The sequence below is a fragment of the Rhinopithecus bieti genome, unplaced genomic scaffold (assembly GCF_001698545.2).
Source record: "Rhinopithecus bieti isolate Rb0 unplaced genomic scaffold, ASM169854v2 scaffold_1618, whole genome shotgun sequence".
NCBI lineage: Eukaryota > Metazoa > Chordata > Mammalia > Primates > Cercopithecidae > Rhinopithecus > Rhinopithecus bieti.
Genome location: NW_016803937.1, coordinates 1,546,113 through 1,562,520, shown reverse-complemented (window position 1 = coordinate 1,562,520; position 16,408 = coordinate 1,546,113). Strand labels below are relative to the sequence as shown.

General features: G+C 48.9%; 1 protein-coding gene across 15 annotated transcripts in view; it reads right to left on the bottom strand.

The window, feature by feature from the left end:
* KLHDC4 (kelch domain containing 4) overlaps positions 1–16,408 on the bottom strand; it is a 62,745-nt gene that overhangs the window by 17,355 nt on the left and 28,982 nt on the right. For 14 of the 15 annotated variants that reach the window (XM_017860160.1, XM_017860065.1, XM_017860094.1 and 11 more), the window contains 2 exons: positions 14,213–14,304; positions 8,603–8,762 (listed from right to left, as the gene is read on the bottom strand). In XM_017860160.1, coding sequence (XP_017715649.1) covers positions 8,603–8,762; positions 14,213–14,304 — 252 coding nt within the window. The remainder of the gene's footprint in view (positions 1–8,602; positions 8,763–14,212; positions 14,305–16,408) is intronic. The other variant, XM_017860168.1, reaches the window with a different exon arrangement.

Below are 16,408 nucleotides of genomic sequence, written 5' to 3'. Positions count from 1 at the left end.
AAGACGGAACATTTTCAGGTTCACCATTAAAAAATACACCAGAAACAGGTGTGGCCACAGGTCTGTGTGTACTGGAAGGTGAGTAGGAGCCACTGTCATGCCCAATTCCCCAGCACAAGACAAGGTGAGCCACCCTGCAGCCAGTGACCTGGGAGAGCTGGTCACGGAGCTCAGGGGCCTGGTGGGCATGGACCTCTGGCTCCGGGGTCAGCCGGGATCTCACGAGTCACACAATCCCCACACTCACAACAACTCTGTCTGCTTCTGGTCTTCCAGGAGCTCAGCTCTCAAGTGGCAAATCAAAGGATGCTCTGGCCTCTGCCAGCACGCTCCACGGCCACGTGGAAACAGTGGGGCGTACAGAGAACAGCCCTCTCCTGGCTGGACACGGACGCTATCTCCTGACCACCAGGCACACGACGACGACTGAGGTCAAAACACAGGCAGGAAGGAGGGCCCTGTCCTCAGCAGGACCCAGCCCTTGGCTGCCCATGTGTCCATGGAAAGAGACCACCAGGTGATAAGCCTTCCAGTGTCGTGCCCCCACCCTCCCCATCCATACGCCATTTCCAAAGAGCTGTGCTCTTTCCCTGATTCTCTAAAGGAACGACAATTCCCCCTCTCCGGAAGCTCCCACAACACCGGAAGCACATACTAAGGACTGAGTCCTCGCACACGTGGATGTCGCTGGGTCTCTGTTATCCCAAAACCTGGTTACGATACTGACCAAAGCTGCCGGTTCTTCGTGGCAGTGCAGAGCCTGGAGGGTGTTTAAAGTCCTCCCGAGGCTACTCAGATGCATCTCCTGAGGGAGCCTGGGATGGGATCTGGTTATAGGAGGAGGAAGGAGGGCAGGTATCTGTGAGTTCCTCTTAATCTAGAGCCAGGTTCAGCCCCAAGGTCAAGGCTCTGAGCATTACTGTCCACTTCATGAACCCGAGTTCTTAACATGTCAAACTCCGGAGCCTTGCCATGCAGGACCAGGGTCAGAAGGCCTTCATCCGATCACACACTGTCAAGCATGCCACTGTCCAGGCACCAGGCACACAAGTGGACAAAAGTCTGTCCCTGTGAGACTCTTCTCCGGGTGGGAGACAATAGCCAAGTCTGTCTCCAACAGGGAGGACGGTGAGCAGAAGGACAAGGACACACAGGGGGATGGAAGCTGGGGGCAGCCCTGCTGAGACGAGGACCATGGGGGTTCTGCATGGAGGAGACCTGGCCTGGCTTGCATCTCTGCAGGTCACTTTGGCTGCTGCACTGTGGCATGATCCTGAGAGGGCAGAGAGAGGAGGACCCGCCCCTGGGGAGGCGCCAGCTCTGGCAGGAGAGTGGAGTGCATGGCAGCGGGCAGGGGTTAGGCATTCTCCAAGCCACCTCTACTTGCTCGGTGAAATGTGAGGTGAGGGTGGGTGGTGGGTGGCAGGACCTCCTGGGAGCATGGACGGGGCCTGCATCGGGCAGAGGTGTGTGCCCACGGTGTGTGGGGTCTTCTCTGGCCTGGGCCACACAGCAGCAGCAGCACAGCACAGCGGGGTCCTGCCAAGAGGACAGAGCACGGGGGGTGGGGGTGTAATGGCGCCAGAGCAAGGAAGAGCTTCCCCCAGCTCCAAGCTCAAGCACAGGCTATTTACCGATGCTTCCGTCAGTTCTTGCAGGCTGCCGCTTTGGCCGTGGCACAGCTGACCACCTGCTTAGGCTACCCACTTTTTTTACACTCCATATCATTCACAACTCAAATCTCTCACTAATTCCGATAAATCCCTCATGAATCCAAACAGACAAGCTTTTCACTGCAATTCCAAATGCCACAGGCTCAGAGCCAAGAGCTACTGAACTAAGTGGATTAAGATCATCCACCGTCGGACTAAGGGCGGGTGCACGTAGCTGCAGACAGCAGCTGCTGCGAATGACATGCGATTCTGATGAAAGCGATACAGTTTAGCAGGTCTGGCTGTTCACCGTCCTGCTGCACTGTATGATGCATCTGCTGGGAGAAAGCACTACACTGGGGCACCCTGCCCGGCTTTTGGCCAAGTCAGTCTGTTCTCGGTGCCCTCCCGGACACCAGAGTATCTAGACAAGCCTGACCGATGCCAGCCTCTACTCCAGAAAATAGTGTGATTTTCTCTGTGCAGAACAAAAGATCACCAAGAAAAAAATCGGTTCATTCCGATCAACTTGGTTCAATCTCTGACCAACTGCCATTAAAAGGTTGAAATCCTTTATTGCCAGGGCAGCAGAACGAACTCCAGCTACCTGGATGCGCTGCAGACATGTGTTCACTGGTGTGAGGGTGGGAGAGGCTGAGGCCCAGGACACTCGTGTGGGGAGTCTGAGAGTTGTTTCGTGACCAGTCAAGTGTGCATTCACCGGCCAAGGTCTCAAGAACGCCCCGAGGCGTCTCTGAGTTGAGGAGGGCCCCCCTGGCTCAGCGGCCCCGTGCGCCCGTGCTCCAGCACTGAGAGGAAACTTCGCTTCCTCTTCTGGAACCATATGCCAGGGAGTGGCCCCTCCTCCCGGAGATAAAAAAAATCAGTAACAGAAATAAAAAATCTTGATCCTGCAGTTACTACCTTCACTGTAAACTTTTGTTTTTGTTTTGAGACAGTCTCAGTCTGTCACCCAGGCTGGAGTACAATGGTGAGATTTTGGCTCACTGCAACCTGCACCTCCCGGGTTCGAGCGATTCTTGTGCCTCAACCTCCTGAGTAGCTGGGACTACAGGTGCACACCATGACACCCAGCTCATTTTTGTATTTCTAGCGGAGACAGGGTTTCACCATGTTGGCCAGGCTGGTCTCTAACTCCAGACCTCAAGTGATCTGCCCACCTCGGCCTCCCAAAATGCTGGGATTACAGGCATGAGCCACCATGCCCAGCTCACTGTAAACATTTTAAGCAATGGCAGAAACCTTCTGTTTAGTACTAGGTCTTGGAATCCAAGTGGTCAAAAGAACCGTCCAGGAGAAATGCTCTCCAGTGAGGCAGCTCAGGACCCATGGACGCCTCCCCTGGGAGCTCTCCAGGCATGAGGGTCCCGCTGCCTGGGGCCTACACTATTTACACAAATAAGCTGTGGCTTCCAAATACAAGATCATAATTACCTAACTATGAAAAAGGAAAACACAGGCCTCACACAGATGAATGGCCTGAAACTTCCTTGGTGTCTCTTACGAAATGAGGTGAGAAGAAGCAACTGCAGCCCCTGCCAGCTTCCCTATACAAAGGCATCCTCCCTGCCTCAGTCATCCCACCCACTCATGAGAGTCACACACGACACCAGTCCCAAGCCAACTCCTTTCCTTGTGTCTCATCTAGGAGTACTTACTGCACAACGGCTGTTACCAGGCTTGCTGCTCCTTAACTCATCTGCCCTGCCAGCTCCCCACCGGAACACTGCACTGTTGATGCCAGCTCAGCACCCCCCCTCTCAGGTACTGCCTTGCTGGAACCGGTTGCCGAGGGAGGAGCTCAATGCCTCCTGACATCCTGCCCTTCCCAGCCCTGGGCTCTTGCCACCCTCACAGACCTCTGAATTCCAGCCACACTGGGCTTACCAACTTCCACCAGACGTACTCTGCACGTTTCCATCCCTGCTCCTTTGCTCATAAACATGTCCTTGTTTGAAAACTCACCCTAACCATCTCCTTCCCCTCCCCCCTTGGTCCCAGCCCACGCCGCGCCTCCCTCTTCGCGGGTCTGTCTGGGTCCAGCAACCCAAGGCACTGCCCTGCTCTAGGGCAGTCAGTACTCACTTGGTCCTCTCAGCTGCACTCTTGGCCAGCAGGGCTGAAATTTAAAGCTTACAGAGACCCCAAGTCCCACACTTTATGAAGGAAACACTCAGTAACACATCCCGAAATCCTAAACTTGACCATCTAAAATAAGACTTGATGTGCACCAAATAAGCATTCGAGTTTTTCTGTGTTTTGCAGATGAAATTAAAAAGCAAAGATCATTTTTCCACAGCTGCAAGAAAGCGAATCCCCTGGTGGGAAGGACTATAGGGAAGAAGGAGGTTTAGAGCCACATCTCCACTTGCAACACACAGAGGGAAACTGAGGCACAGGATGCTGTCCGTGGTCTCACAATCACAGGCTGGAGGACACGTCCACTCAGAAGGACCTAAGTGGACTCTGGCAGAGTTCAGGTGTCTTCCTTTAGGGAGCACTGCTCACAAATCAGCCCAGAAATATTGGGCCAGCCTTTCTTCACAGTGTCCAGGGAAGACCCCATCTCAGGACACTGAACACAGCATAGCGGACGGGAAGAAGGACCGAATGTGAGGACCGGAGGGGAAGAAACACACTTGCAAATGCCACGATTATCGAGACAGAAACCTCAAAGCACCTCACAGATGAGTAACTGACCACAGATGAATAACCTCACAGAATAACTGGCCATCAGTCAGGCTGCAGATGCCAGGCTCAACACACAGAAAGCTGCTGCATCTCAACATCCTGACAACAGGCAGAGACGCCATTCTGAATTCACAAACAGTATGTTTTCTAGTCACCATGGAATAAGACTTGGGAAAATCTCAATGACTTGAAATTAAACAACGCGCTCTGAAGTAATCCACAGTTCGATGAAGCCACAAGGGAAATGAGAAAATATTTTAAATTCATTGATAAAACTTGTAAAATGTAACTAAAACAGTTTTAAAAAACTGAACAAAAGAGAAAAACTATACAACCAATAAATGGATTTAACAAAATCTTTGCACTCATTCATAATAGAAATTCATAGAACAGAACAGAACTTAAAGGACATCTGGGAAGCAGCCACAGCTGGTGGTCCTGGCGGTGGGTGGCTGGGCACCTCCCTCCAAAGACAGAACAGCCCCGGCAATCTCACTCTGCACACCTCCATTCAACACTGTGCTGGAGTCCCAGCTACTGCAGGAAGACAAGATGAAGAAATGAAAAGCATAATGATAAGAAAGGAGTAAGTAAGACTGAAAACTGCCCCATTTGCGTTATTACGATTGCTTTCATAATCTTAATGAATCTGAAACTAGTAAAAATAAGTGAATTCAGCATGATCACAAAATGCAAGGTGAATATACAAAAAAACACAAAATGTGGTTCTTTTTGGAGACAGAGTTTCACTCTCATTGCCCAGGCTGGAGTGCAATGGTGCGATCTCGGCTCACCACAACTTCCACCTCTGGGGTTCAAGTGATTCTCCTGCCTCAGTCTCCCAAGTGGCTGGGATTACGGGCATGTGCCACCACGCCCGGCTAATTTTTTTTTTTTTTTTTTTTTTTTGAGATGGAGTCTCGCTTCTGTCGCCCAGGCTGGAGTGCAGTGGTGTGATCTCGGCTCACTGCAACCTCCGCCTCCTGGGTTCAAGCTATTCTCCTGCTTCAGCCTCCAGAGTAGCTGGGACCACAGGTGCATGCCACCATGCCCGGCTTTTTTTTCTTTTTTTTTTTTTTGGTATTTTTAGTAGAGGCAGGGTTTCACCGTGTTGGCCAGGATGGTCTCGATCTCCTGCCTCGGCCTCCCAAAGCGCTGGGATGCTGGGATTCCAGGCGTGAGCCACCGTGCCTGGCCTAAGATGTGTTTTTATACACTAGCAGGAAATAATCGGAAAGTATAATTTCAAGAATTCCACTCACATCAATAAACATAAATTTAATAAAATATACATAAGTCCTTTACACTGAGAAATAAAAAAACACTGCTGAAAAAGAGTAAAGAAAATTGGCTGGGTGCGGCGGCTTATGCCTGTAATCCCAGCACTTTGGGAGGCTGAGGTGGGCAAACTGCTTGAGCCCAGTAGTTCAAGACTAGTCTGGACGACGTGGCGAAATCCTATCTCTACAAAAAAACACAAAACTTAGCTGGGCATGATGGTCCCAGCTACTTGTGGGGCTGAGGCGGGAGGATCACTTGAGCCCAGGCAGAGCCTGCAGTGAGCCGTGATTGTGCCACCACACTCCAGCCTGGGTGCAAGAGTGAGACCTTCTCTCAAAAAAAAAAAAAAGAAAGAAAGAAATTAAAGAAAACCAAAATAAATTGAGATAAGCCATGTTCAAGAACTAGAAGACTCGAAGACATCAAATCGCCCCAAATTCATCTACAGATTTAAACAACTCTCATCATGATTCCCAGCAGGCTTTTGAAAAGGTTTTTTGCCCCCTTTTTGGTAGAAATTAATAAGCTCGTGCTAAAATGTATACAGAAATGTTAAGAAGCTAGAATAGTCAAAACGACTTTGAAAAAGCAGCAGCTGACTTGTATTATAATGACTTGTATTTTAGGAGTTACTAGAAAGGTGTAAAAACGAGGCTGGTGGGACACTGGCATCAGGACTGACGTGGATCAGAACGGAGAAACAGACCTATGTTCCCGCAGACATGTGATTTTCAACAAAGGTTCCTAAGGTATTCAATGGAGAATAAAAAGTCTCTCTTTTTTTTTTTTTGAGACNTGTTGCTGGCGAGGAGCTGCATTCCTTTGGAGGAGAAGAGGTGCTCTGATTTTTAGAATTTCAGCTTTTCTGCATCAACTAACAAACAAAATAACCAGCTAACATCATGACAGGATCAAATTCACACATACCAATATTAACCTTAAATGTAAATGGGCTAATTGCTCCAATTCAAAGACACAGACTGGCAAACCGGATAAAGAGTCAAGACTCATCAGTGTGCTATATTCAGGAGACCCATTTCACGTGCAGTGACGCGCACAAGCTCAAAATAAAGGGATGGAGAAAGATCTACCCAGCAAATGGAAAACAAAAAAAAGTAGGGGTTGCAATCCTAGTATCTGATAAAACAGACTTTATTTTATTGATTGATTGATTGATTGTGAGCCAGAGTCTAGCTCTGTCGCCCAGGCTGGAGTGCAGTGGCACAACCTCGGCTCACTGTAAGCTCTGTCTCTGGGGTTCACGCCATTCTACTGCCTCAGCCTCCCAAGTAGCTGGGACCACAGGTGCCCACCACCACGCCTGGCTAATTTTTTGTATTTTTTTTAGTAGAGACGGGGTTTCACTGTGTTTGCCAGGATGGTCTCGATCTCCTGACCTCATAATCCGCCCGCCTCGGCCTCCCAAAGTGCTGGGATTACAGGCGTGAGCCACCGCGCCCGGCCTAATTTTTGTATTTTTTAGTAGAGACGGGGCTTCACCATGTTGCCCAGGCTGATCTCGAACTCCTGACCTCAACTGATCCACCTGCCTCGGCCTCCCAAAGTGCTGGCATTACAGGCGTGAGCCACTGTGCCCAGCCTAAAAAGCCTTTTCAACAGATGATGCTGAGATGAGTATCTACACGGGGGAAACAGATGAGCCTCAATACCCACCTCGTGCTACGCCTGAGAATTAGTCCAAGGCAGATCACAGGACTAACTGTAAAACCATGTAATTTTTAGAGAAAAATATAAGAAAATCTTTGTTACTGGAGGTAAACAAGGTCTTCCTGTATCACAGACAGCACTAATCACAAAGAAAAACGTAATAAATTAGATTTTATCAAAACTCAAAGCTTCTACTCATCAACAAACACTTCGGAAGGTGACTAGCCATGCCACTACTGGGAGGGTCTTTGTAATCCACACACCTGAAAAGGACAGGTATCCAGAATGTCACCTTCTGCAACTCACTAACAAAAATACAGCCCATTAAAAATAGCAGACGACATGAACACACACTTCAGGCAAGATAAACTCATGAAAAGCGCCCAACACCAGCAGTCATCGAGAAGCGTGAATTAAAACATGAGGTACCACACATCCACCAGAATAGCTAAAAATGGAAAGACTGACGCCATCAGGGCTGGTAAAAACAGGGAGCACCCGGAACTCCCCGACATTTCCAGCACAAGTGGAACCGGCCACTGCTTTGGGAAGAGAGCTGACCATTCCTTATTAAATAACACCCACACCCACCCCAGGGCCCAACAGTTCCACTCTAGATATCTGTTTACCCAAGAGAAACCAACGTATGTAACCACTCAAAAGATTCGTATGGACATGCTCAGAGCAGCTTTAGTCACAGTTGCTTCCAAAGGCTGTGTCCACCAATGAAAAACAGAACCACAAACTGTGGGACAGTCACATAATGGAACACCTCAGCATGAAGCAGCAATGAACGTGTGCGGAGCACACACTCCACGAGCGGGAGATGACAGCACACGTGCGGAGCACACACTCCACCAGCAGGAGGCTCCGGTGTGGGCGCGAGAACATGCCTGCCAGCACTGTTCTCAGGTTACAGAAGAAACAAGCCCGTTAACAGGAGCAAGGAGAATTTCATTCCACAGGGAATAGTACACAGTAGTGAGCACCCATGGTGCAGGAAGGAGACCCTCAGAACACAGAATCGCTCACACTGCACTGCTGAGGGGTGTGGAGAACAGAACACGGCCCCAACAGTCACACCAAGTTCACAGCGGAGCCCATTAACACTATCTCTACTTCTAATTCAACATAAAGAACTTGTTTATATTAAACCAGAGTAATCCCATGTGAAAGTTTCAATGTTCATGAAACTGAAGAGACCACAGACAGCAGTGCCTCTTTCCCCACCCCGCGCCTTACCTGTTTCCCCACCCCGCGCCTTACCTGTTTCCCCACGCGCGCCTTACCTGTTTCGAGTAGCCCCCGTAGACGATGATGCCGCCCTGGGGAGTGACGGACATCTGGCAGCCTGATCTGGGTGTGGGCCCTGTGCCTGACGGGGACAGCTTGCTCCATGTGAAAGTGTCCAGATTAAAGGCGTACACATCATTGTAGTAGATGTAATCCCTGGTTAGAATGAAGTGACACCAACTGTCAGGGTCTGTAACACTGGGAAAAGCCCTGACGTTAAAAACTGAACCTGATTTAAATTAAAGGTAAATTTTCTACTATTTGGGAAAAAACTCAAACCATTTCTCTCCTCTGCTCTCACACCAACACAACAATCAACACAGAAACGTAGGCGCTTTCCCTGCAACAAGCCAGAGACACCAGCCAGGTCTCCTCAAACTCAATCTTGACGCAATCTACCTGGAGACAGCGCAACATTTTTACCAAGTCACCCGGTTAATTCAAGTTTGAATTTATTTGAAAGGACCACAAGCACGTGAGTTTGCATTTGAAAATCGGAAATAATGCTGGCCCACAGAGGCAGAGGAATTCAATCTGAAAGCCATACTGCATTTTCTTACACAGTTAACACAATGACAAATAATTCCATTAGGTTACTAGGTGTGCAACTGTAAGGGCAGCAGTGAATGACACCACTAACAGAATGATCAGAACGGAGGGGTGAACAGCCTGGCAGGAAGTGCGGGAAGGCCCCAGAGTGGACTGGAGGGGTGGGCGAAGGGACTGGGCGCTCCAGGAAACTGAAGACCACAGAAACCGATCCTCTGTGCCCGAGATCACAGCGTGGCAAGGAGGCCCCACAGCCCTGCCCTGCTCAGTGCCTGCCGGACCCAGAGATCACAGCGTGGCAAGGAGGCCCCACAGCCCTGCCCTGCTCAGTGCCTGCCGGACCCAGAGATCACAGCGTGGCAAGGAGCCCACAGCCCTGCCCTGCCTCAAGTCGCCTGGCCGGACCAGAGGATCACAGCGTGGCAAGGAGGCCCACAGCCCGTGCCACTCTCCAGTGCCTGCCGCGACCCCAGAGATCACAGGCGTGCAAGGAGGGGGCCCCACAGCCCTTTGCCCTGGCTCAGCTGCCCTTTGCCGCGACCCAGAGATCACAGCGTCGGCAAGGAGGCCCACAGCCCTGCCCTGCTCAGTGGCCTGCCGGACCCAGAGATCACAGCGTCGCGCAAGGAGCGCCCGCCACGCCCTGCCCTGCTCAGTGCCTGCCTGGACCAGAGATCACAGCGTCGGCAAGGGAGGCCCCCACAGCCCTGGCCCTGCCTCAGTGCCTGCCGGACCCAGGACGAATCACAGCGCTGGGCAAAGAGGCCCCACAATTCCCTGCCCGCCCTGCTCAGTGCCTGCTGGACCCAGAGATCACAGTGTGGCAAGGACGCCCCAAAGCCCTACCCTGCTCAGTGCCTGCCGGACCCAGCACACAGACTGGGCCGAACAGGGAAGTGGCAGCTTTGCTGCAGGCATGGGGAGACTCAGAGGCACACCCAGAATGTCCCGTCCTAATGTGGAACTTTGACAGAATAATTGTGAAAGGGTAAGAGGCTGCTCTCCAGCTACTCAAAAAGGAGAGCTAAACTGATTTTTTAAGGAAAGCATGGAAGAGCAAACAGCTCTAGCCCAAGTCTCAACTGCCCAGTTTTCTGTTTGTTCCTGTTTTGTGTGAAGCAGGAAAAGTCACAGGGCGTTTACCCAGCACCAGCTGCCACATCTGGTCTTAAGATAAACAAAACAGGCTGGGTGCACTGGCTGACGCCTGTAATCCCAACACTTTGGTAGTCTGAGGCAGGTGGATCACTTGAGGCCAGGAGTTCAAAACCAGCCTGGCCAATATGGTGAAACCTCCTCTTTACTAAAAATACAAAAAATTGGCCAGGCATGAGGGCAGATGCCTATAATCCCATCTACTCAGGAGGCTGAGGCACGAGAATAGTTTGAACCTGGGAGGCGGAGGCTGCAGTGAGCTGAGATCGCGCCCCTGCACTCAAGCCTGGGTGACAAAGTGAGATTGTCTCAAAAAAAGAAGAAAAGATAACCTGAACTTGCTGACTGCAACTCTGACCACACCCTTTGCAGGACCATAGCTCTTAACATAGGTAGAATCTGAGGAATGTGGAAATGTGGAAGCTTGTAGTCTTTAGAAGACTGCTACAGACCACTGTTCTTTCTGATTTCACGTTGCAGATTTTCAGTACAAAGATTCTACTTTGCACGTAAGACAAATACAGAATATTTTCTCTATAAATGCAGAATAGAGTTTAAGGAAAACTCAAAGTTGGTATCTAAATAACTTTAAACAAGATAACAATAGCTTTGAACAAAGTTCTGATTTTAAAATGGTTGCAACTTAAACATGAATTATGATTTGATTTATAACTTGTAAATTCAAAGGAGGAAGGGGCTGTATGATCTCACTGTCCTACACATAGTAGGTGATGGATTAATGCTCTGACAAGTTCATGAATCCCATGTCTGCATTCTGATAATTATTTGTTTTAAAATAAATTTTAAGAATGAACACAAGGCTGGGCACAGTGGCTCACGCCTATAATCCCAGCACTTTGGGAGGCCGAGGTGTGTGGACCACGAGGTCAGGAGTTTGAGACCAAACTGGCCAACATAGTGAAACCCTGTCTCTAATAAAAATATAAAAATTAGCTGGGCATGGTGGTGCGCACCTGTAGTCCCAACTACTGAGGCTGAGGCAAGACAACTGCTTGAACCCAGGAGGTGGAGGTTGCAGTGAGCCGAGATCGCACCACTGCACTCCAGTCTGGGCAACAGAATGAGACTCTGTCTCAAAAAAAAAAAAAGAATGAACATAAATGACTACATGTAGTCATATAAAATTTTTTTAACTGGCCCAGGCTCTCTTCTCCAAAATGGCAGTAAGCAACCAGTCAGTCACCTGGCACAGGAAGTCGGAGCCAGCTGGGGCGGGGAACGGGACCCACTGAAAACCAGCAGTTCAACTACTTGTTATTCATTCGACTACTTATTATTCAACTTATTATTAACCACGTATTATCCAACCACGTATTATCCAACCACGTATTATCCAACCACGTATTATCCAACCACGTATTATCCAACCACGTATTATCCAACCACGTGTTATTCCTTCAACTAGGCATTATTCATTCAACTAATTATTCATTCAACTATTCAACTTATTATTCAACTATCTGACCACTTATTATTCGACTACTTATTATTCAACTACTTATGTGACTACTTATTATTCGACTGCTTATTATTTGACTACTTATTCAACTACTTATTATTCAACTACTTATTAGTTACCTTGACTTCCTCATCTTTAATGTGAGATGATGACCTGCTAGTGACAGCTTGGTCTTGAAGAGATTGAGTGTAAAAACACTTACAAACCACACAAAATTACAGCACTGTTGCATCCAACCAACCCCTTCAAGGACACCAAACCATTACTTGTTATAGTTTGAGTTTGTCCCCCACCAAAACTCATGCTGAAATGTGATCCCCAGAGCGGCAGTGCTGGGAGAGGCGCTGGGAGAGGGGCTGGGAGAGGGGCTGGGAGAGGGGCTGGGAGAGGGGCTGGGAGAGGGGCTGGGAGAAGGGCTGGGAGAGGGGTGTGTGTCAGGGGGCGGCAGTGCTGGGAGAGGGGTGTGTGTGTCAGGGGGCGGCAGTGCTGGGAGAGGGGCTGGGAGAGGGGTGTGGTTCAGGAGACGGATCTCTCGTGAGTGACTGGGCACTGCTCTAGATTCATTCTTGCAGCATGGCATTAGTTCCTGAAAGTGGGTTGGTATAAAGCTAAATCTTTTTTTAAATTAACTAGTCTCAGGTATTCTGTTATAGCCACACAAAACGGACTAAGATACTTTTTTTTTTTTTTTGAGACAGAGTCTCATTCTGTTGCCCAGGCTGGAGTGCAGTGGTGCAATCTTGGCTCACTTCAACCTCCGCCTCCCTGGTTCAAGCAATTCTCTTGCCTCAGCCTCCCGAGTGCCTGGGATTACAGGTGTGCACCACTACACCTGGCTAATTTGTTTGAAGTAGAGATGAGTTTTCGCCATGTTGGCCAGGCTGGTCTTGAACTTTTGGCCTCAAGTGATCCGTCCACCTCAGCCTCCCAAAGTGCTGGGATTACAGGTGTGAGCCACCGTGCCCAGCCTTAAATATTTTTTAGTTTGAATTACATTTTCAAAATTTTCCCCCTTGCAAAGTATTTAAGAATTTGGATTCCTTTTCCCCTCAATTCACAGAATTAATGAGAATGTATTAGTGAAGAAAATCTGAAACCTGGCCGGGTGCAGTGGCTCACGCCTGTAATCCCAGCACTTTGGGAGGCCGTACAGACTTATCACCACAGACCAAGAATCACCAGAGCATGCAACTGGACTCACAATGTAACCAAGCTGTGACTGGCACCGTCACATCAATCAGTTGCAACGCTGTTTCCAAAGGGACCAGTAGAGAAAGAGAGCTTCAAACGAGGCCCCGGGGATGAAGACAGCCACTGTCTCTGACACCACAAGGCCAGCAGAAAGCCCTTCAAAGATGGCCTTCACCAGGGTCACAGAGTCTGCGACACTTCACCTGGAACGCTACCGCGCTTAGGACAGAAACAGGCATAACCAGCTCCCCATGTCTTGCTTTTCTAGACTGAACTAAGGAAGCTCAAGAAGGTATGCGAGCAGATGACAGGCCTAAAACAATGAGAGAGCCGGCAGCTCACCCTGGGCAGCCATGCCAGCTGCAAAAACATCCACGTGACATCAGAAGAGAAGCGCAGGCCTCCTCTTCCGGCATCGCAGCGGAGGGTGTGCTGTCGCTGCTCCCCGGGACAGGAGTGAAGTGATCACAGACCCGTGGCTCTCAAAGTGAGGTCCCCTGGCTAGCAACGTCAGCATCACCTGGAGCGTGTTAAAATGCAGATTCTTGGGCCTCACTCCAGGCCTCTGAGTCAGAGCTGCCATCAGCCCTCTAACCAGCCCTCCAGGGTATTCTGAATCAGGCTAAGGTTTGAGAATCCCATTTTATTTATTTATTTATTTATTTATTTATTTTTTGTCATCCAGGCTGGAGTGCAGTGGCACGATCTCAACTCACTGCAACCTCCATCTCCTGGGTTCAAGTGATTCTCCTGCCTCAGCCTCCTGAATAGCTGGGATTACAGACCCCTGCCACCATGCCTGGCCAATTTTTGTATTTTTAGTAGAGACAAGGTTTCACTATGTTGGCCAGGTTGGTTTCGAACTCCTGACTGCAAGTGATCCACCTGCTCAATCTCCCAAAGTGCTGGGATTACAGGCGTGAGGCACCGTGCCCAGCCAAAACCCCATTTTAGATACAACTAGCCACATCATTTGCAGGGCCTGGTGTAAAATTAAAATGTGGGGTCCCTTGTTCAACAATGGTTACGAATTTCAATAGGAATACAGCATGAAGCCGGTGTGAGGCCCTGTGGAGGGCAAGGCCCTGTGTGGCTGCCCAAGCCACGGTCCCATGAAGCTGGATTTGGGAGGATGAGTGCGTCTTTCTTATGTATTCAGAATGTTCTTCCCATAAAAAGCCCACTCCTTAATGCTTCAGGAGAGAAAGATTTTTCCATTCTTGGTACCAACCGTGTACTCTCATGGAAGCCACCAAAAAGGATCAATTGTCTCTTCCAGGCTACCATCCGATGTCCACTCCGACCCGAAGGACCCCTGTTGATCTAAAATGAAAGAAAAGACACCATCAACTTGCTTAATTTCTGGTTCCTCTAAAGACAACAACAAACAACACCCAATTTTTACACTGATTTCTGTTTTGTGAGCACTTAGTGTTCACAAATTAAATACCATTTAATCTGATCCAAGAGCTACCAAACCATCCTGCTAAGAGCCCAGCTAGCTATGCTCAAACCTCAAGAATAAAGTAGGAGACCATCTCCAAGACCCTGGACTGCATAAAGATTTCCTAGGTAGGATATTATAAACTGGACTCCGCCAAAACAAAAAAAACTTCAAAAATACACCATCAGAAAATAAAAAGGCAAGCAACAGACTGGGAGAAGTATTTTGAAACACATGACTGACAAATGACTTGTATCCAGAATCTATCTTTTTTTTTTTTCTTTTTTTGAGGTGGAGTCTCCCTCTGTTGCCCAGGCTGGAGTGCAGTAGCCAGATCTCTGCTCACCACAACCTCTGCCTCCCGGGTTCAAGTGGTACTCCTACCTCAGCCTCCCGGGTAGCTGGGATTATAGGCGTGCAGCACCACACTCGGCTGACTTTTTTGTATTTCTAGTAGAGATGGGGTTTCGTCATGTTGGCCAGGCTGGTCTCGAACTCCTGACCTCAAGTGATCTGTTCGCCTCGGCCTCCCAAAGTGCTGAGATTATAAGCATGAGCCACTGCCCGGCCCAGAATTCTATCTTAATAAGATAAATGACTCCATAAAAATACAGGCAAAAAATTTGATCAGAAAATTCGTTAGAAAAATGAGGGAAAAAAAAAGATGGAAATTGGCCAATGAAAAAAGGAAAGGATGCCCAACATCACGAGTGGTCAGGGAAAACATACACCAAGCCCACAGTGACCTCCAAGCACACGTGGCTGGGCACCTGAGATCAAGACAATATCAAGTGCTGGCAAGGACGTGGGGCGGCTGGAGCCACAGCACCAGTGAGAACATAAGACAGTGAAACCACTGGTGAGAATCTAAGACAGTGAAACCACAGGGACTGTTTCTTGTCATGTGAAACATAAACTTAGCGCACAGCTTAGCAATCTGACGCTAGACATTTACTCAAGAGAAAGGAAAACACCGGTCCGCACAGACGGACGTGCACACGTTTATAAATGCTTTTGTGTCACCGCCAGCAGCCCAGCTGTCCCTCAGCGTGTGGTGCTCCCCACATGGGGGAGGACTTCTCCGAAAAAAGGAATTGTTTACTGATGCACACAGCAATGTGCATGAATCTTAAAAACATAGAAAGCAGGTTCTGCTGGACTCCGTGCACACGAGCATCTTAAAGGCGAGATCCGTCTTTGGCCCGGGGTGGCTGCCCAGGGCAGGGGCTGGGAGAGGACAAACTACAGCTCTCTGGGGTGGTGAGGTGAGACGGGGCCACATCTTGACTGTGTTGGGAATTACGTAAGTGTGCATATTGCTTTCTTTTTTTTTTTTTTTTTGAGACAGAGTTTCGTTCTTGTTGCCCAGGCTGGAGTGCAGTGGCGCAATCTTGGCTCACTGCAACCTCTGCCTCCCGGGTTGAAGCAATTCTCCTGTCTCAGCCTCCCAAGTAGCTGGGATTACCGCTGCCTGCCACCACGACCGGCTAATTCTTGTATTTTTAGTAGATATGGGGTTTCATCATATTGATCAGGTTGGTCTCAAACTCCTGACCTCAGGTGATCCGCCCGCCTCGGCCACCCGAAGTGCTGGGATGACAGGCGTGAGCCACCATGCCCGGCCAGGTGTGCATATTTCTTAACACTCATCTAAGTGTACACCTAAAAAGTGTGCATTTTATTGAATTTTCATGTAATTACGCCTCAATAAAACTGATATAAAATACACGGCATTAAAAAAATACAAAATCAAATTTAAAACCTTAAAATATATACAAATAATAAAACTATAATTAACCTCCCTAGTAATCAAATAATTTCAAATAAAGCAGAGATACCATTTTATTCTATCAACTTGACAAAGACGTTTAAGAATCAGATTCTTTACAATACTGCATGTCGCAGTAGGTGAAAAGGCAGGTGCAGCCGGGCGCGGTGGCTCACGCCTGTAATCCCAGCACTTTGGGAGGCCGAGGCGGGCGG